Source organism: Onychostoma macrolepis, chromosome 16 (genome assembly GCF_012432095.1).
Source record: "Onychostoma macrolepis isolate SWU-2019 chromosome 16, ASM1243209v1, whole genome shotgun sequence".
Taxonomy (NCBI): Eukaryota; Metazoa; Chordata; class Actinopteri; order Cypriniformes; family Cyprinidae; genus Onychostoma; species Onychostoma macrolepis.
Window position 1 is genome coordinate 22,196,359 of NC_081170.1, and position 22,328 is coordinate 22,218,686.

The 22,328-nt window shown below is 36.5% G+C and overlaps 1 protein-coding gene across 4 annotated transcripts in view; it reads left to right on the forward strand.

Moving 5' to 3' along the window:
- Positions 1 to 22,328, forward strand: part of rapgef5b (Rap guanine nucleotide exchange factor (GEF) 5b) — a 67,392-nt gene that overhangs the window by 13,277 nt on the left and 31,787 nt on the right. For 3 of the 4 annotated variants that reach the window (XM_058746371.1, XM_058746370.1, XM_058746372.1), the window contains 5 exons: positions 1,064 to 1,115; positions 2,340 to 2,410; positions 8,002 to 8,127; positions 19,491 to 19,609; positions 20,252 to 20,352. In XM_058746371.1, coding sequence (XP_058602354.1) covers positions 1,064 to 1,115; positions 2,340 to 2,410; positions 8,002 to 8,127; positions 19,491 to 19,609; positions 20,252 to 20,352 — 469 coding nt within the window. Of the gene's footprint in view, positions 1 to 1,063; positions 1,116 to 2,339; positions 2,411 to 8,001; positions 8,128 to 11,310; positions 11,332 to 19,490; positions 19,610 to 20,251; positions 20,353 to 22,328 lie in introns of those variants that run through there. The other variant, XM_058746373.1, reaches the window with a different exon arrangement.

Below are 22,328 nucleotides of genomic sequence, written 5' to 3' on the forward strand. Positions count from 1 at the left end.
AGTTCTTTTAACTAGTAAAAATATTTCGCATTATTACAGTTTTGCTGTATTTTGGTTCAAATAAAAGCAGCCTTGGTAAGCAGAAGAGACTTCTTTTAAAAACAATTTTTAATATTTAAATAATTTAATAATAGCAATTATTCTAAGTGTATTGGCCAGCTTCATCCTTTAGGTACAATGCTATTGTGAGTCAAATCAGGAAAAAAAAGGTGGAGACAAAAATCATGTTCCCACCGTAAATGATGGCGATGTTCATGTACACCGTTCACTTCTTTTAGGTTTTTAGTGGAAACGGTTACTTAGTGCCGATCGTTTGTAGTTGGCCTGTGCGGGGTCACAGTGGCACGGATCCCAGTCCAGCTCCATTTATCTTTGGCCTGAGTCTGTGCACTCAGAACAGGGGCTGCCACATCGGACGACCCCATAGGACATGTAGTTTTTATGGGCCACTAAGCACAGTTAAACACCTCCATTACACACCTGGTTTACTAATGCACAAACCTCCCCAGGTCAGACAGCAGATGGACTTCCCCTCATAATTGACTGATATTTCCTTTCAGATGCTTGATGGATTGGATGCATTTGTATTCATAATGTGCCGTGTGCTGTGGGATTTCAATGCAGAGTCTCTGCCTCAGATCACATGGATTTGGGAAGAGTGCAGTCAGATCACGAATAGATCACTTGAGAGTTTTAAGCTAAGTTTTTACGGATTCTCAAAGGAATAATACAACAGTTGGGAAATCAAAGGCAGTCATGCTTAAAAGAATAAGTAATGCTGTCTTTTTATCCCCCTGCTAAAGAAAAACTTCCAAGTATGGATCAATTTAGAGAAGTGAATGTTTTTCTCTGTTAAAACAGAGCTGAAGTTTAATGCAGAACATGTTGAATCATAGCTTCAAAGTATTATGTATCTCTTCAGTACCTGAAAAAGCACAGACCCACAGAATAGTTTCCCAAGCAGCAGCATGCTCGTGATCAAAGATTTCTGTAAGTTTTGAGTCCACTATATCTGAATATTTGAAAGAAGAACTAACCATACGATGAATTTTTCTTTTAATAGGTGCAGAATGAACTGTTGGCAGCTCTGGCTCGCAAGGCACAGACTAAATCAAGTAAGGATTATTCTGTGTTACTTTTTTTAATTGGCTTTTCAGTGTTTTGTTTGCATTTGAGCATTAAGTATTTGTCTAGATTCTTCACCTATCAGCAGCATGCATATATAATCGATTGAATAATGTATAAATCACTACCTTTTTTTATCACCAACACTAGTGGATGAAGGTTCAGGAGTCTGTTCTAAATGAGGTCTCATTTGAGAATAATATAGGTGCCTCCACATCACTCTGATTGGCCAATTTTTTTTTAAAGTTTTTTCTCTCAGTGAACTGGTTTTTAGTTACCACTCAGCTCAATTAAAGCTAGGACCTTCATGTCACCTGTGGTATTTGCCAAGGATACAGTAAATGACTAATGTTCAAAAAAAGTGGTGACACTTTAATATAAAATTTAGTTTGTTAATAAAAATTAAATAATTCATTGTACATTGATAGTGCTTGAAACGTAATATACCAAACTGAAGTTAACAAATTGAACTTTCCTATAAAGTGTAACCTATTTTTCTTTTTTTTTGCATTGCTATAACCCAAATTTTCCCAAAGTAACCCTGTCAAATTTTCATTTTTGTAGTAATAAGTAATATTAATAATATATATTACACTTTTTTAATACACACATTATATGTATTATAAACAATCATGAATTAATGTTTAATTTATACTTTAAATGTTAAAAATGTATTAATATGTTGATGTTAATATCAGCCTAAATTAATGAATTTTGTAAAATAGTTTATTGTTAGTTCATTATGCCTATTGAACCAGTGTTGATGTACTCTTGTAACTTTTGTTAATAACAGAAATTTGATGTTATTGTTATGTTAGTTTTAAGTTTCAGTAATTTTGATGTTTTTTAATTTCTGTATAATTTTGATTTATTAGTTTGAGTTATTTTAATAGTTAAACTAATTGAAAATGAGAAATATTGGCAACTATATGTTTTTTTTTTTTCTGTTAACATTTATTTTGTTTGAAGTAACACATTTTCATTTTTTTTTGGTTTTAGTTAACGATAATAATCCTGTATCAAATGGAACCCCGTTTTTAAGAGTTACCATAATATAAACATACCATAAAACTATAGTAATGTTTTTGTTAATAGTGTAAGATGGTGTTCCACATGAACTGGAATATAAATCTATATTGCTCCAAAGAAAAGCACAAAGCCAGACAGTCCATCACACTCCAGTGGTTCTCAGCTGTAAATTTCTTGTTTTCCAGTGATGGAGGAGAGTAGTCCACAGCACAACAGCAACACCCCAGGATCCTCTCCCAGTCCTGCTGTGCGCAAGGTAATGAGAAAACAGATTCCAAGGCAATGGGCTTAACATTGACAGTGTGTGTATGTGCTGGTCTGCATGCATGTTTTGCTGAGCTCAACAGCTGTCCAGGTTGTCCAGGGCTGTCCATATGTCCCCTGATTGAGCACCGCTTTCCTGCAGCTCAGTCATCAGTAGAAAGCCCTTGAACTGGCAGAAAGAGAAAGAGCCTGTGATTGGAGATAGATGGATACTCTATACTGTGTGTCAGGACGGAGCCTTGTGCCTGATTGTGAGGTTCTCAGCTTTTCCACAGTGCGGTGTAATAGCTGATCACTGCAGCACATCTGGTGGGACTGTGATCAAGACAACAAAATAGCAGCGCTTCACAAGGACAAATAACGTTTCAAAGGCAGCGCTGTACAGATTGTAACATATACACCATCTTGTCAGAGTACTATAAACCAATGTTTCGCAAACAGTTTTGCTTCATCCTGTTTGCTTCGGTGACCCAACACAGAACCAAAATTGTTTATCGTACAAATATAAACAAAATGTCTTTAAAATCAAACACTGAAATTTAGTAGTATTACCACAAACTGCTTGGATCCAAAAATATTCAAAATTGTTAATATGACATGGGCTGAATAGGAAAACGGCACAGATTCTTGGCTGCTATAACCAGTAATTACTTATGTTTTTAAGCCCATACTGATATATTGACCAACATTATATAGCAGTCTGCCCCTTTTTAAAAAAAAAAAAAAAAACCCCAAAATGCTCAGTTCAGACCTCTACATGCTTGTAATGACACAAAACATCATGTAGCCTGGAAAACTAAATTATTTTAACAAATGTAGGCCTATTATTTACCAGTGGGATAAAGAAATTATGGCTAATGGTTTGTTTGTTTGTTTGTTTGTTTTGTTTTTCAATAGGTAGGCCAGCTAAAAGAAGTTTTGGCCGGTAATTGTTTTGCTTTGCTTTGCTTTGCTTTGTATTTTGTTTTGTTTTCAATAGTTAGCACAACTAAAAAAATGGCCAGTGATTTTGTTTTGTTTTGTTTTTCAATAGGTATGCCAGCTAAAAGAAATGATGGCCAGTAATTGTTTTTTTTTTTTTTTGCTTTGCTTTTTTGTTTTGCTTTTCTATAGTTAGGCCAACTAAAAGGAATTATGGCCATCAACTTTGTTTTGTTTTGTTTTGTTTTTCAATAGGTAGGCCAACTAAAAGAAATTATAGACAGTATTTTTTTTTAATGAGTACTTCAGCTGGAAGTATTCTTTAGTGTCTCACAAATTTCTATAGGCACATCCCAATTTGCATAGTTATACACTGTTCGTTACCATTAGTATATATAGTGTAAGTAGTGTGTTCACTGTAAATTCCTAAAAGGAAAAAGTACACTTAAAATTTGCACTTATTTACTTAAAATGATGCACTCATTTAACTGAAAATAGTAACTAAATTATGTCTAACTAGGCATGATTGTCTATTAGTTTTAATGATTAATGATTGTTCGTTACATTCAGCACTGTGTTTGATCCTGTCAGAACATGCCTACAACCAATTTTTGTGTCATGACCCACCTTGAAGACTGCTGCTGTAAACTTTAGTTAGTTTTTGACATACAGTGTGAAGTGATTTCCTGTCTTTCTATGTCTCTAATGAAAGACAATGCTCTATTAGCCTAATTGTATTTGAGAGTTCACATGGACATTTGTTTTGTCATGGTTGGGTATCTCAATAGCTTATCATTTTGCCTTTTTCTGGTAATTCCCTCTTATCAGGTTTATGCAATTAGCAAAGTTCAATCTAACCGTCCATTGTTTTCTTTATCCATACACTGCAGTGCTGAAGAATGTCAGGGACTTTGCTTGTGTCGAATTTGTCCAGCATGAGGCTTGATTCCTTATATAGCCAGCTGAGTTGATATGGAAATACTTGAGTGTGTTCAGGACAAATTCCTCTCTCCTTCTCTTACTTCAGAGAATGAGGTCACAGGTTTCTTCTCTGGATGTGTGGTATTTGCCATTGTGTTTAAATGGAGCAGGAAATCTAAATAGGATACATCCTCGATTACTGCATTTAGTGATATACTACTATTTAGTTAGTTTTGTAGGTTTTTCCATTTTATGTGCATTTGGCTGCTTTGTGTTTTATTATTGTAGTTTTGAGGAAACTTGTACTATGTATTATATATAAAATCACTATCACAAATTGCAAAAAAGCTTTGTGAGAAATTGGATAATTTGTTTGCAGATACTGCTTGTTTTTAATATGTATATATAATATACAGTCATGGCCAAAAATATCAGCACCCTTGGTAAATATGATCAAAGAAGGCTGTGAAAATCAATCTGCATTGTTAATCCTTTTGATCTTTTATTTTAAAAAATTCACAAAAATCTAACCTTTCATTGGATAATAAGAATTTAAAATGGGGGAAATATCATTATGAAATAAATGTTTTTTTCAAATACACGTTGGACACAATTATTGCCACCCCTAGAAATTCTTATGAGTAAAATATCTCTGAAGTATATTCCCATTCATATTTTGAGCACTTCAGGGTGATTATGAACATGAAATTATCCAGCCATGGCTTCCTGTTTCACAGAAATATAAATGGGAGGGAAAACAAAACCCAAATTCCCTTAATCATCCATCACAATGAGAAAAACCAAAGAATATGTGCAGCAAAAGATAATTGAGCTTCACAAATTAGTGAAGTGGCTTTAAGAAAAAAGCTAGAGGAGTGAAAATTCCCATTTCCACCATCAGGACAATAATTAAGAATTTTGAAAAAGTAATTCATGCATTTGTTATTACTCGCTTGGACTATTGTAATTCTCTTGATTATGGAATTAATTGTTCATCTATGGAGCGGTTACAATTGGTCCAAAATGCAGCAGCCAGGCTCCTGACTGGAACTCGTAAATATCAGCATATTTCTCCTATTTTGATCTCATTGCAGTGGTTGCCGATAAAATTGCGAGTTGAATTTAAAATACTAATTCTGGTTTTTAAATCACTAAATAGTCTTGCACCAGTTTATCTCACTGAATTGTTGCTTTCACGAGAACCAGTGAGAACACTTAGGTCAGAACATTTAAAAATGCTATCAGTTCCCAGGTCCAGACTGAAACATCGTGGTGATCGAGCTTTTGCTGTTGCCTGGCCACTTTTAAATTTATGCTTATTTATTTGAAAAAATTATGATGGGTTAAAAAAATTTTTTTATTGTGCTTTGTTTTTTGTATATTGTTTATACTTTGATTGCTGTTTTGTTTCAATTTCCTGTACAGCATTTTGGTCAACTTTTTGGTTGTTTTAAGATGTGCTTTATAAAGAAAGAAAGAAAGAATTAGAATTAGAATTTCCACTACATAAAATGTTGCGAAACTGCCTGGAAGAGGACGTGTGTCTATATCGTCCTAATGCACGGTGAGGAGGAGAGTTTGAGTGGCTAAAGACTCTCCAAGGACCACAGCTGGAGAATTGCAGAAAATAGTTGAGTCTTGGGGTCAGAAAACCTTAAAAAAAAAATTTGTCAAACAGCACCTACATCACCACATGTTGTTTTGGAGGGTTTCAAGAAAAATTCTCCTCGCTCATCCAAAAACAAACTCCAGCATATTCAGTTATCAGACACGACTGGAACTTCAAATGGGCTTCTATGGTCAGATGAAACTAAAAAATTAGCTTTTTAGCAGCAAACACTCAAGATGGGTTTGGTGAACACAGGGGTAAAAAGTACCCCATGTATACAATGAAATATACTGCTGTATTTTTGATGTTGTGGGCCTATATTTCTGCTGGAGGTCCTGGACATCTTGTTTAGACACATGGCATCATGGATTCTATCAAATACCAACAGATAAAAAAATCAATAAGTGACTGACTCTGTTAGAAATCTTATAACGGGCCATGTTTGGATCTTCCAACCGTACAATAATCCAAACACAAACCTCAAAAACAACACAAAAATGGGTCATTCCAGTCCTCTGACTTCAACTTTATAGAAAATGAGTGGTGAACTGAAGAGAAGAAGCACCAACATGGAGCTGGGAATCTAAAGGGTCTGGAGTGATTCTGGATGAAGGAATGGTCTGTTAAACTGGCAAATGGTATTGCATAAAAGGGTGCCGTTACTTGTGGCCAACGTGTATTTGAGAAAAACATTTATTTCATAATGATATTTCCCCCCATTTTAAATTCTTCTTATCCAATGAAAGGTTAGATTTTTGTGAAATTTTTAAATAAAAGATCAAAAGGATTAACAATGCAGATTAATTTTTACAGCCTTCTTTGGTCAAATTTACCAAGGGTGCTGATATTTTTGGCCATGACTGTATATATAATATGTGTGTATAAAATATATTTAAAAGGCATAATACAGTCATAATACTAACTCTAATTAATCACTAGTCACGAATTACAAATTAAAATCACTCTTATTTGCCTAATTAAAAATAAATAAATTCTTAAACACCTTGAAAAGAAAAGGAATTTGGCATAACCATTTATTATTATTATTATTATTATTTTACCAGAACTGCTGCACAATATATGAAAAACTTTTGCCCACAATTTGAATGTCATATAATGTGAAAGACAAATCAGATGGTTGAACCAACATGCAGAAAAAAATAAAATAAAACAAGAAATGATTTCATAAAGACATTCTCCATATTCTCATGATTGTGTGTAAAGGTCAGGAAGTTTCTTAAAATATCAGATGACTTGACCTTTTTATGACCAGGCAAAATGAGTTCATATTGTAAAATGTCATGTGGTGTGACTCGTAAAAAGTTAATGGTATTTATGTATTACTAATTCATAGTATTTGTTAAAAAAATCACAAAATGTTATTACTTGATCACGTCGCATGACCTTTACAGCATCACTACATTGAAACTTTTATTGAAAATTATAAACATTTATTTTTTTTCAGAATCGTATGAAACCAACAAACATACTAAGACTTCATTTCTAAAACTTGTACATGTGTTTTAACACAGATTTTCAGACGATTTCACTTTCTTTATCGTGCAAACTCTTATTTGTCATTGCCTCATATAATATTTGGATGGCACTTGACCTTATGAATCACTTGTGCACATATTGTACAGCATTTTAGTTCACATGATGGGTAAACCCATCAGTAACCTGCTCTCTTAGACCCCATGCTGACCTTTCTCCCGTTTTCTGGAGATTGCAATACTTCCTATTCAGGATTGGAGGGACTGCCAGATGTTTCCTGGTCGCCCCCACCCTGGCTATGTGCGTAAGAGCAAGAGAGAGAGAAAGATAGAGAGAGGCAAAGGAAAGAGAAAAGTCAGGTTCACTCTCCTCCTCAGGCAATACTGTCTCTAAGGCTTCACTTTTTGAAGCTTTCCTCCTGACTGGCCGTATGCGTCTGGAGCTCACTAAACCCTCAGGACTAGCGTGACCATCTCAGCTACCTCACAGTCAGGGGCTTTCAGTCTCACCTGATTAAAGACAGTGAGACGGGCTGTCAAACTCTCAGTGACTTTGAGAGCTCGCTGCTCGTGTGTTGCAGTCTCATGGCGTGGGACTGTGGCCTGAGGTATGTGTTTTCTGTGTCCCCTGCACTGCAGCAGGGCCCTGGAGCTGCTACACGCGATAGAGAGGATATCAGCCGATTGGAGATGGTCCAGAGACTGGCCAAGGACGGATGCCGCCTTCTACACAGCCCGCTCAGAGCTACCGAAAGGCCTGCTGAGGTGAGGTGCAAAATAACAGTCATGTATCCACATATACAATATTATTATTGGTTGTTTCTTCAACTCAACCAGCTCTTATGGAAACTTCAAAAACAGGGCCTTATTTTTCTGAACCAATAAATGTCATTTCTGACACAGTATGTTTTCAATTTGAGATGTGCCATTTTAGAATAAAATACCAGACTGATTTGTTTAGCCAAGTCTTAATTTCACAGATAGCATTTTATATATCCACAAATTTAAACACACACAAATTAATAACAATTATTATATATATATATTATATTATATTATTAATTTTTTTTTTTTTTTTTTTTTTGACAAAAACTTTATTAGTGGCTAAATTGTAGGTCCTGGTGGAAATTATTCCACAATAAATTGATTTAAAAAAATTAAGTAATTTTTGCATGGTAAATATTGAAATGTTTTGTTTATTTCACTCTTTCTTTTAAATTATTTATTTATTTTTTTAAATTAATGATTACTTTTTTAATGGATTTTCATATTTTAAGATTGAAAATCTGGGTCTGTGACAAGGGGAAAATAAATATACAAAGAAATAAATAAAAATAATTGCATTCAAAAAGTAGCTAAAATGAAATGAAATACAATGAGGAAATAAGGAAGATCTTGGAATAAATTCTAAAACATTTATAAAGTAAACATAAACATGAATAGACATAAAAAAACACCCTATTGTGAAAACATAATGTTATGTATATTCAGTATCATGCATGCTGGTTTTGTCTTTTGAGGATTTGCTGTGTTTATTTGTTTAGAAAATGTATTATTATAATAACCCTATTGTTGTGATTTATGAAGCAACACCCTTACATGTTGATATTATATATTTAAATGAAAAGTCATTGTTCGATGTCACTTTTTTCAGGGAATCTGTATTCAGATCTGAAGCTATAGTGCAGGAAAAACTTTCTAAAACCAAAAAGGGCACCAATCTCATACTAGTCTCTGATTGGTTGATCCCACAATAGCCCCGGCTCGCCTCTTCCTGATAGTGGGCCGCCACTCACAATGACAGGAAGAGTTGACGTGAGCGCTATAAGGTTGCCGCAACCAGTCATTCCTCTTGCACTGGGTGGCATATTTCTTTGACCTTTCTGAAACAAAAGTAGAATTGTCCTTAAATTTAAAGTTCCTTATGATGGTTATAATTCAAATTAAGACAAGCCACTTCTTGTCGTCATGTATTGTCAGATTCAAAATCAGAGTTTCAGAAAATGTCACAGTATTGGCTCGATTCACTCTATATTATCAAAAAGATTTTATTGGTGTGACAAAAAGAGAACAAACAGAGATTTACACTGATGTGATTGAAAAAAAAAAACTTTTACAAAGAGATACAAATAAAGATAAAAATAATATAGTGATAACTTAACATCTTTATTTGTAATGCTATTTGTATTTTTTTGTAACTCTTTGTAAATGTAATTTTAAAAAAAGCTTATATTTAAAACCATTACTTGTTAATAATTTATACCGAATGAATAAATAAAAATGTTAATGCTTTGTTTTTGAACATTGTTCACTTGTTTGAAACCTAAAAAATTAAGTGCTTAAAACAATATTTCCTCCATGTTTACTAGTTAAAAAAAAAAAAACCTAAACATCCTTAAAACAAGGGGAAAAAAAATACTTAAGAAGCAAAACTGAATTTTAAGAGATTTTAAGATTTATTTCAACTAGATCTTAGTAAAGAAATGTCTGCATATTCATGGGATATAAATATTAGTAATTATTTATATGTTTGTAAGCTGAACAGTTCAGGTGTTTTCAGATAAAAAATTCAGCATCAGACCGTTTTGGTGTAAAAAAAAAAATGTTTCTGAATATTTTACGCATGCTGTTTAGTCGCTTTAGACTTGGCATGAACATGCCTGAACACAGCAGACAGCTGTGAGACAAAGACGGGATGAAAGTACAGAGGGATGAGGTCTGCTGTTTGATTAAGAAACCCTTTTACAAATGCATACCACACATTTTGCTTGTGCTCTGCTTTCACTCATGGCCTCAGTGACGTAATCTTTTGTGTTTAATAGTATGTGGAGCCTATTTGCAATGGCAAGGACTTGGATAGAGTAAACCAAAGGCTTGAAGTAGAAGTATATACTTTCAGTGTTCTGGTCTGTAAGTTAGTTTATGTGTTGGTTTTGTAGGGAACCAAATGTGTGAATTTAAGCTAAATATTATTTCGTTTTTTTATCAGCAAGATACTCTAGGTCTGTTTCCTAGGCACACACATAATGCATTTTTAATGAAAAATAACTCTTGTTATTGTTTTTTTGTTATGCTTTAATCTATTTGTAGTGGGTTTGGTTATAGATGTGTATCCTATATCCATGTAGCCCTTAGGAGCTATAAATGAGAGATATGAAAAAGTATGTCTTTTTTGTTTATTCCAGTAGGAATTATGGAAGCCTTCGCAAAGTAATGTCAACAGACCAGGAAATGATTTAAAATATCACATTGTCTTTTTGTCACTTACATAAACATGGCACTGTTCCAGAGGCTTCTGCTCCTTGTTTCAGTGACTGAAGCATTTGCAATTTACATAACTGTACTCATGCAAGTTTCCATAATTTTTTGCGGTGTTTTTCATTTCTTTTTTCATTTTGAAAGAGTGTGTAGACCTAGATTTTTCAAAATGTTATAACAGAAATTTAAGAAATGGATAGATGTAAAAAAGTTGCTCAAAGGTATAAGGACATTTTTAAGCTTCCTGAACCTTTTTCCTTTAAAATGGCTTATATTGTATAATAATGTATTACAGTGCACAAAAAACACTCTAGATAGATAGATAGCTATGGTCACAGAATCAATAATTCATTGTATAGAACGACCTCCATTTGGCACAATCATCCACAGAGTATTGAGAATATGAATATACCTGATCTCAGGGGCTTTTGTTGCTTAATGTTAAAAGCAAAGTCTGAAGTGACAGCATAAAACAAATGCGCCTCCAGGGTAATGTCACACATATGTTGTCTTGTGACAGTCTTTGAGAACAGTGGCTTTAATAAATGCATTATAATCATTTAACTCTCTCATATGCAGTATACTCTGTATGAGGTGACTGGTTTTGTTGCTTTCGACTGAAGCTTGAAATAAGAGCGGCCCCTGTATAATCACAGAACTGGTCCTCAAGAGCCAATCATGATGCATGCAGTCACTTCAGAAGGGAACGGGGTAAGCAGGAAACCTTTTAGTGTGATTGTAATGTTTCTCTCAAGTCGAAAATAACTTTTCTTGTGGAATATGTCACTTGCAGTCCACAGTTTGCTGTTTAATGGTTCCTCTACTCAGCACTTGCCTCCTTAAAGGGATAGTTCACCCAAAAAATAAAAATTCTGACATTAATTACTAATCCTTATGTTGTTTTCAAATTAGAGGTCTTCACGGGTCCACTTGGATCCGAAAACCCGAGACCCGACCTCGGTATTAGCAGCCTTGGGTCTCGGGTAATTAAAACAAATGTGCTTTTCCCAAATGGACCCGATTAGACACAGATTATTTTAAACTTTCCCGGCTACGTAGCCTACTTGTGCGTTCATGTTAAGTTAATTTTTGAGAAACGCACGTAAAAAAGGAACATATGTTTTTTAACCTCAGAAATCCATCTTATAGATATGAGATCCATCGGGAAATCCACTCACTTCATTAAGCTACGTGTCAATGCAAGGCTTTTCTTTTTTTGTGTGCGGAAGCCCTTCACCGGAGATGAGGTAGCTAACGTTGCAGACAAAACTAGCAAATCCATGATTTATTAACATATGGATTTAATTTTTATAAAACTATCACGTTTATATTTCAAATCCACTGGTTACAATTCAAAAGCCAAACTCAGAAATAACATGTATCCATCAGGCAGGCAAAAATATAAAGTAATAGGCTAATAAGTAAATAAACTGAATGAAAGTAATGGAGCAGCAGCCAAATCAGTCAGTAGGACCCCGGGATTTTTCCGGACCGATGCGGGGCTGCAGGCTGTGCACACGTCAATGCCGTTTACGTTCGGGTCCAGTCGAGTTCGAAAATAAATGCGTTCGGGTCGGACTCGGGTCTGTCTCGGGTTGGGTTTATCTTTAAAAAAAAAAATTATTTCTGTATGTCGGGTTCAGGTAAGAAGTGATTCGGGTCGCATACGGATTTTAGGACCAGAGAAGACCTCTATTGCAAACCCCTAAGACCTTCGTTCATCTACGGAATTTCGTTGTGGTATTTTCTTCATGGTATTTTCGTGAAGGCATGTCGAAGACTTGTTGAATAAAGTTGTTAGTTTTGTGTCCCTTGTGCACAAAAAGTATTCTCGTAGATTCATAACATTACGGTTGAACCACCGATGGACTATTTTAATAATGTCTTTACTACCTTGCTGGGCCTTGAGCGTGGTAGTTGTATTGAGTTGGAGAGTCAGAAAGGTCTCTGATTTAATTAAAAATGCCTTGATTTGTGTTCCGAAGATAAACGAAGGTCTTGCGGGTTTGGAACGACACGAGCGTGAGTAATCCATGACAGAATTAAAATTTTTGGGTAAACTACAGTACAATCCATTTAACTTTCTGAGTCAACTGGATTTTAAATTCAACTTCCAAAAATGTTTGCATGATTGTTGTTGGTGAAACAGTTTACTGTCCTTATATGGTATGGGTCAATGACAAAAAAAAAAGGTATCCATGGTGAAGAGTTTATCTAGTTTGAAATTGTATTCATTCTTGTGTAATTTATAGTATTTGTGTTCATGTTGGTTTCTTTTATTCCTTAAACTATGAATACGTGTGAGTGTCCACATCTTAATATTGACATTTTAAAATGATTTTCAAAATAAATATCATCACTTTTTGGCATTTTACAACATTTTACATTTTTTATAATATTTTATAACCTTGACTTTTCTTAAAAAGGTCAAATTATTTTTTATTTCAAGGCACTTATTAAGCTTGACACACAGTAATGAGGGTCTGCAGGGGTCCTCTCATTTCCTTTTCAATGGTCTTTTATTTATTTTATTTTATTTTATTGGTCGTACCATATGACTTTGATTTTGAGAAAGGTTTTTTAAAATTATATGATTTTCTTTAAGGCAGTTGTTTCACCCTGATATCTTTGAATATGCCTTCAAACAAATGAAATGTAAAATGAATTTGGAATTTGCTAAGCAAAACTGCTATCACAAGACTAAAATGTGCCTTAAAGGGGACCTATTATGCAAAAATCACTTTTATAAGGTGTTTGAACACAGTTGTGTGGCCGCAGTGTGTGAAAACAACCAGCCTATAATGTAAAAAAACCACCCACTCATTTTTTTTGTAATCCCAATAAATCATAAAAAGTCTCTCAGAACAAACAATTCCAGATTCTCCCTACATGCACGTCATCGTAGGGGAAAAGTCCCGCCCATTTGTGATACTCGCTGCCCTATTAGCATGGACACAGTCCTGAGTGAGAAGCAGCAGTCTGCCATTACTGTTTTCTTGCTGTAGCTGCTTGTCCGTGCCAAAGAGGCATTAGAAGTGTTGTGTTTTTGGGATGCACCAACAAACATAGAAGTCTCCATAGACTCTGAGCTGCTGAGGACACTTGTGGTTAAGTTTCATTTTTGAAGTCCTATATGATTGTGCCAATCATTTTACGGTGAACTGCCTCACAAACGAGGATCATTTCACAAAAGTTGATTCTGAAAGAGGGATCAATACCAACGCTTCGTGCGCGAAAGTCAGCTCCAGACAAAGTAAGCACATCGTATTTTGTTTTCCAAAGCCTTTCTGAAAGAGCTTCTTGGCAATCTTTAAGGCTAATGTTGCTAAAGCTACCATTCTCTTTGTCTGTTTTCACTGACGCTGCCTTCACGTGCTACCAGAATGATCTTAAATAGGAATGTGGTAGTTAAAAATTGCATATGAAAGCAATGCGAGTCGATCACTTGAGAGTTTCTGACAGTTTCAGTGCTCGAGATTTGTTTGTTGTTGCCAGTATGCTAGACTCTGAAGCTCTGCCCTCTTCTGAAAAGGGGGCTGGGAGCACCAGCTCATTTGCATTTAAAGGGACAAACACCCTAAAAGTGGCAAATTTAAAGGGGTGGTTTACTGCGATTTCACTTTTTTCATTTTAAATAGTGTGTAATGTTGCTGTTGGTGCACGAACAGTATCTGCAAAGTTGCTGCGCTGAAAGTTCAACATAAGCGGAGATATCGTCTTTTAAAAATCAGGAAGTTTAATGCCTACAAAATGACTCATACGGGACTACAACGAGATACTTCCCGGGTTGCATACGTAAAAAACCCATACATTTGCATCAACCCCTCCCTCCGGAACATGCCAAAGAGGGGGCAAGGCCATGTTCTGCGGCTTTGTCGAAGAGGAAGAGTTATAGTGGAGAGTTGTAGCCATGCCGTCGAAACGGTGTTATTTTCACCCAGCTGTCTGGTCTTCTGTGTGCGGGCTTCCTACGGATGCTGTAGTTCGTCAACAATGGTTAAAATTTATGTTTGATTATGTTCCTGACAATTACAATCCTAATTTAGCTCTCTGTGCTGCGTATTTTACGGAAGACAGCTTCCAGAATCAAGAGAGTTCAGAGTTCAATGCCGGATTCACACAGAAACTATTACTAAAACATGGAGCGGTTCCAACTTTAAAACCAGAGGCAGCAGTTGTTGGGCCACAACCTGTAAGTAAGATTTAATAATTTTAAATGTATTTGCATGTATAATTTCAGACGTAATGTTTTAATTTTATCAAGGACGTAAACAAATGCCAACGCTGGCTTTAGTAGCCAGTTAGTTAAATGCTATTTCGTGTGTCTTTGACAAACGCGTACAAACATTTTGGACCCGAATTTGTAATTATGTACTAATTTTGTAAATGTATTTTCCATGTATACTTTATGACGTAATTTTTCAATTTGATCAAGACCGTAAACACAAGCCAACGCTGTTTGGTTATAGTAGCCAGTTAGTTCAATGCTATTTTGTGTGCATAAGACAAACGTGTACAAACTTCAAAAAAATCATATGTAATCACAACAGCAAACTTCCATTCAGAAACGTTTTGTAAGAGCCGTGCTTGCGGAAGTTCTGCTTGACTCTCTTCATTACCGCTTTCTGGGTCTGATTCTGGCTCAAACTGATATGGCAATATTGACACCATTATTTACATTTGACTGCAGCACATGCGACTGTCGCCCGTGAAGGTAATGGGCGTGAAGTTTCCGGACAATGTGCAGTACTCAGTTTAGCCAATCACAACACACCGGCCCAACTAACCAATCTGAGCCCATTGCCTGTTTCTGAGGGAGTGGTTTCAGAGAATCAGGAAGTCAACCGGTCGTTCAAATGACAGAGGAGAAAGCGGCTTACAATAAAGGTGAAATATATGAAACACGAAGACATGTTATATTGCACCCCATAAACACAATCAAGCAAAGAAAAATCTCGTAAAAGGGGCATAATAGGTCACCTTTAATATGCCTTCACATTTACTATTGCTCTGCAAATTCTTGTTGGTGAAATCCAGTAATTTCAATAGGAATCTATTTAATTTGGAATTTTGCATGAGGAAGAAAGATTTTCCCACACAGATTTTGCAACTCATTTGGTCAGTGAATTTTCTTCATTGCGCCAACAGAAAGCGGCTCGGTTTGAAAGTGACTTCTGTGTGCTGTGCTTCATGCATCTACATTATTAACAATAGATGCAGTGTGACTGCACCTTTATGATGAAATCTCCTACGTTTTTCATTTTCATTCGGTTGTATCTTATTTTGCCTCTGACATCAAATACGCTGTCACTGGTGCCCATTCAGAAAAATGCATGCAAATGGATTTTGACTCTGTGGGTAGAAAGAAAAGACGCAAATAGATTCTTGCATCAAACAAGCGTAGCTCATTCGAGTTTGCCTCTAGCCCGCACTGATGCCATTTATAGCTGAAGAAGGTGGCATTTTAACAGCCAAGAAGTTTTCACTTCACTTCCAGCGAAAGCCTTAGCACATCTTAATGCCACATTTCAATCCTACGTAATGTTCCTCTGCCACGACTTAAACGTTCAGATTTCCTCCCCTGGAGTCTAGATATATGGACAGGAGTTGTTTATGATACGCTGCCGTTAATGGAGCTTTTTGCCAGGCCAAAGCCAAGCAGAAACTTCTGCCCGGGGAGATGAGTCTGAGACTGTGGCTTTTTTAATGCAGTTTGTGCTGATCATCATGAGTGTGTGTGTGGGGGTTGCAGTGTGCACATGCACGTGTGTGTGTGTGTGTGTGCGCGTGCAAGATTACCGAAGGTCTCTCAATGCTTCAGTGCAATGGGCAATTAGAGCAGAAAAGTGCTGGACCCTCCAGCCTGTCTGTCTGCCTAATTACGGCCGCACACGCACCACATTGACTGATGTGCTGTTTGCTGTGGTCTGGGGACAGAGAGCATGAAAATCAGCTCATTAAAACGTACACACACACCTACACACACAAACCCTGAATGATCTATCCATTAATTACTGCTAACTTGAAATGCGCTTCTCTTAGTGCATCATTGTAATGAGGATGTTTTCATAGAGTGATGGTGAGATCCTGGTCCGTATGTTGTTGGCTGAAGCATTATGGAAGGCGTGAGAGGTTCACACCTATATTTACACACACCAGTGAGTCACGCCAGCAGTTCACATGCTGGCTAAACTATAGCAAACAGACCCTTTATTGGAGTTCAGAGTCCGGAGTGGTTTTTAAGTATTCATATATGATCAAATTTTCTTCTGTCTTTCCATCGTTGACAGTATATTAGAGTCTTCCATATGGTTTAGTCTGCACTAGTAAAGTCAATTTTTGACCACCTAAATTAATGTTTTGTATACGTAATTATATACAGCAATGGTTATGTCTGATGTAGTGAATTGTGTTTGTACATGTCTGTTGAGTTTTAAGAGTATATGAATATTGGAGATGGGATGGATTGAGTGCTTTGTTCTCAGTGTGTGTGTGTGTGTGTGTTTCAGTGTGTTCAGAGAGCTGTGTAAGATTGATAACACACACAGGGCAATGTGACAGGGCTTTTACAGGACAATAACAGTGAAATGTTGGTTCCCAGAACCTTTCCTTTATACACACACAAACACATTCTGTATACACATATACACCTACAATATATATGCAATGGCCACTAAAAGTGGGCTATTGAACACTAAAGCCACAGTTAAAAATGCATGTATCCAAATTGTCATGGGTCCAAATGTATTTTTTGCAACCCCCGCTAATGAATATTAACAAGCCATCTATAAATATTTCATAAAGGCCAAGAAACAGAATATTCTATTTTCATTAAAAATAAATATTTTTATTTTAGGATTATTGTTTTTTTTATTATTTATTTATATTTTGCATATTATTGACAAATTATGATGCTCACATAAAAAAATTCAGAGTGAATATTATTCTTATAAATCCCTTTCTATAATACATAATTACTTTGACTTGAATCATGCATCATGTTGCAGTTCTTTATGAAATTACAAGCCACTGCAAAGCAATTACGTCTGTGGCATCAGCAAACAAATGTTGCTGTGAAAATGTCATTCTTATTTTTAACGGTATTTTTATTGCTTTATATTTAAAGAAGGTCATGAACTGCCTTTGTTTTTTATTTTGTACTTTCTCTGCGGTCCACTTATAATGTAATCAAGATTTTTACATCAAAAAACATCATAATTTATAAGTAATGAGCTGTTTTCTATTTGTCCTATTTTTTTAACCCCCCTCATCAGAACGCTCTGTTTGAATAGGTGTGGCGGATTGTAAACTCGGAAGTAAATGCCCACTGCTATGATTGACTAATAGTTGTGTATGTTTGTCAGTGTACATTCCTCATAGATGGACGCTGTTGTGATTTAGGTCCAAAAAAAACCCCAACTCCATACATATCAAACGATCTGTAAGAAGAGACAACGCCAATAGTGATCACGTAATGAAAACAGATACTCACATTTGTGTTTTGTCACATTACTGTCAGATTCAATATAGTCGGTAAAAAATCGTCTTTTAGTTTCAATCTTTTCGAAAATCCCGCGTCGAATTGTGCCTTGTTTTTAAACGAATCTGCGGTAAAATTAAGTGAACAAAGGACCAAGTTCTTACTGACTCGGTCTGGATCTTCATTAAAAATAAAGTTCATTCACTCTTTCCTAATGTTAGGATCAGAAGGAAGGCAATGCAAACACTGTTTTTCCACAGCTTGGCACCGAGCCATCTTTATCATTTGGTTTCTGTGTAGACTTGCATTCGCCCTTGTCTTTATTTACACTACATGAGCAAATCGGTGGGCGGAGCTAAACAGGCAGCGACGTCGAAGCTGGCGTTGATCTAACGCTGCGGAGGCGGTGCTTATCCACACTATTACATCATAGAGTAGAACATTCCAAAAGCTGTCGTTTTAGCAACCTGCCTTCAATATAAGCTGTTTTAGACTAACAAGAAAGTTTTGAGTTCTGAAACTTACAGTTTTTATTGCACAATGACCTCTTAAATCTCAAAAGATCAAGGGAATTTTGGTTTCTCAGTTCATGACCCCTTTAATACTTACTTAAAAAATAGTTTAAGACCTTTTTTGTGAAATGTTTTGATTGAAAATGTGTTTGTGCTATCTTTCTTTAAAATAAATGGTGGTTTGTTTAATATTTTGTTCTAATGCTATGGCATTCATATTTCATATAATTATGAGCTTAACTTAAAAAGAAAGATAAAAAGGAATTTTCATTTACTCAACCTCATGTCAGTCCAAATCTGTATGAGTTTCATTCTTCTGCTGCACACAAAAGAAGACATTTTAAAGAATGTCAATAATCAAACTTTTGTCAATACAATGGAAGTCAATGAGAACCGAAAATGGTTTAATTACCAACGTTCTTCAAAATATCTTCTTCTGTGCTCCACAGAAGAAATTAGATTTGAAGCAATAATGTTCATTTTTGGGTGGACTATCCCAGTTCAAATACTGTATGTTTTCATTATACAAGCACATACTGTATACGTGTATATATACAGTTCAACAAACCAGTTCACCACACATAACATTTCAGCATAGTCTGATTGCAGCTCATGATTACGCAATATCAAATAACTAAATTAGTCAAATTAATCCGTCTTTCCAACGAGCAAATCATTAAAATATAAATGCAGTCTTGCAGTAGCATTGTGTCGGATCATGATAAAACGAACCCATTGAACAACGCCGTTTGATGTAGGCTGTTTAATTTAAAACTGTATTGTGATGGAAATCAGGGGAGGGAGACAGACAGGGACGGGAAGACAGGGAATCTCCTTGGTGATAATGTAACCCCTCCCTCCCTTCCTCCCCCCTGCAGCCCTCCAGTGACGCAGCAGTCCGTGTGTGTGAGAGAGAGCGGAGCCACGAGGTGCTGCTGCCTCAGAGGACGACGTCACCGAGAGCTCCCCCCCCCTCCTCCTCCTCCTGGACCGGGAGGTAAGCAGTCGCACGCCCGCTCTCACATGCGAGCGGCGCTTGAGAGCACGCACACCCTTTCTCTCTCTCTCTCGACTCTCATTTCTCACTCTTGTCAGTCCGTCTTGCATGTAATCTGTCCAGCCCTGCCTCTTTATCACTTTATTTTTATCTCTCATCTCCCCGAAGTCATTCTCTCTCGCACTCAATCACACACACACACACACATACTCGTCTGAGGATGTGCTGCATTGCCGTGCGCTCTTTCCTATGGATCCATTTGGCTTGAACTAGAAGCTCCAGAGCGCAAAGAGGGGGACGTCAGGCTGTTGCACAAAGTCTCCTCGATTCCTCCAGGTCAATGTGGTAAGTCGGCGCCGATGCCGACATGGGCAGCAGGCGTGCAGTGGCCCCGGACCCGCGCCTGGACGGCAGTTTAATGCCGGCCGCTTTGGTGGAACAGGAGGAAGACGAGGATGAGGACGAGTCCTCCGATACCAGCAGTGCTGACCGAGCTACCGTGCCCACGTTCGACGTGCCGTATTTCCGTTACATTGATGAGGAGGGCACGGAGGAAGAGGGCGAGGAGGAAGGCTGGTGCAGCAGTCGCTCCCTGTCCTCCATCGAAGAGGAAGACTCCAGTGACTCTTCTGTTTCCCACAGGTACGCTGCCGTGCCCGCCGCCCCTGAAAAGGTTCTGGAGCATCTGCTGGGCCACCTGAGGCTGGACGAGGAGCAGAAGAGCCCACTGAGCAGAGAGACAGGTGAGCTGTGACCTTTCACCTCAGCGGTGACACGCATGTAGAGTCAGGTGTTATCTGCAGACTTTCTGCACTGGCTTTAAAGCAAAATCTAACAGGTGTTTTTTGGATTCTACAGACACAGGTTCTGTTTTGGCCTGATTTCGTTTAGCATATAATTCATGACTTGGTATGAGTGTCAGATCAGTGGTTGCTATTAGTGTTTTTAGTTCTCTAAATTTGAAACAGGGTTGTTAAATCTAAAACTACTGAAATTTTGTTCGCTGACGTGAAGCTGAAAAAATAAATTGATTAAATAGAACAATCTTTAAAAAATTTAATTTCAAACTGAAGTGCAAAAAATTTTTACTTAAAAAAAAATATGTATATGTTTCAGAAATTTAAAGCTAAATAAAAATAAATAAATAAATAAAATAACAACCTAAACTAAAATTAAAATAACTGAAAATATAAAAAGAAAACTCAAAACATTAATAAATACTGTAATAGTATATAATAATACTGAATAAACATATTAAATAATAGTTTAATCATAATCTTGAACATGATCATCCCTTCTAGTTCACCCAAAAATGAAAATTCACACCTTCATGTTGATCTAAAACCTTTAATGACTTTCTTTCTTCTGTGGAAAACAAAAGAAGGTATTTTGAACAATGTCGTCTTTTTCTCTTTTTTTTCGTACAATGAAAGTAGGGTCCAATGTGTTTTGAGTTTAATTATATGGACTAAACAGTTTGAAATCTTTTCAAAATATCTTCTTTTGTGTTTTGCAGAAGAAAGTCATACAGGGTTGGTACGTCATGAACGTTAGTAAATGATGACCGAATTTTCATTTTTTTGTGAACCATCCCTTTAATAACTCTTATTTTAAGAATAGTAGATCTAAATCTACTATTTAGATCTACTAAATACTATCACTTGCTGCTGGACTATTCAAGACCAGCTGCAAGTCTGAAAAACCTTCTAGAATCCTACAAAAAATTATGCAAATGCTATTTCCCCGCCCCCAATCAACTATGTACTTTAAATGTTGTTGCGTGTGCTTCAAACAGTAGTATATTTTCTGGTTTTGTTTTAGTTTTATAAGCTTAATGATGTGATAGTGGTGATCTACCTTTAGCTGACTGCCCCACTATATTCTATCCTGCTGGTACTCAGTTATTATCTCCTGCTGGCTTCAGTGCCCTGCCGTCATGGATGGCATGCTGCACTCCATGTTTAGCTGGCAACTTCCACCTATTGGGATGCGCATTGTATCATTCATCATATAAATACTGTAAATTCTTGAAAGATTATAGCGTAATCATATCTGGGTCATATGAGGTAAAACAGTACCATTGCATGTAATATTCTGCCTGACAGGCTCACGCTATTTTTCGTTTTCCAGCAGGAATGGTTGTTGTAAAAGTATTGATTTGGATTCTCCATAGGGAACAGAACATCTCTGTAGCCCTAAAGCCATTAGGTCTGGGTCAAATATGGAGTGAAACTGTGGGATTTGTTATTCTTATAAAGCATTCTTCACAGAAGTTGTGTGTGTTAGATATCAAGCTATTATGTCTCTCAGACTGGATTAGAGGAATGAGTAAGTGTTCTTCCCCTCAGAAAAAGCCTGACTCTGCGGAGGCTGGTCTCCCTCCCTCTGCATGGCGAGCCAGTCCAGTGGAGTGAGTTCTAACCTCATTAAAGACATTGATAGCTAATCGCTATAGTTCAGCTCACTTCTCTGTTGTGTGCACAGTCTGTCTGTTTAAATCCTGCACTGCTGCTGCAGTTCTTCTGTTTGCTTTTAATGCAATTCCAGAACTCTTCTCCCCTGCTGAACACAGGAAAAGATGTTGTTTGTACAGTACAACCAGACCACTTATACTCATATAAATTAACAAAACGAGTACTTGTATCGTGGAGTCTGAATATTTTTAAAGAGATCCTCTTCAATCCAAAAAGGAAAGTTCAGTTAATTTCTTTTTTGTTCT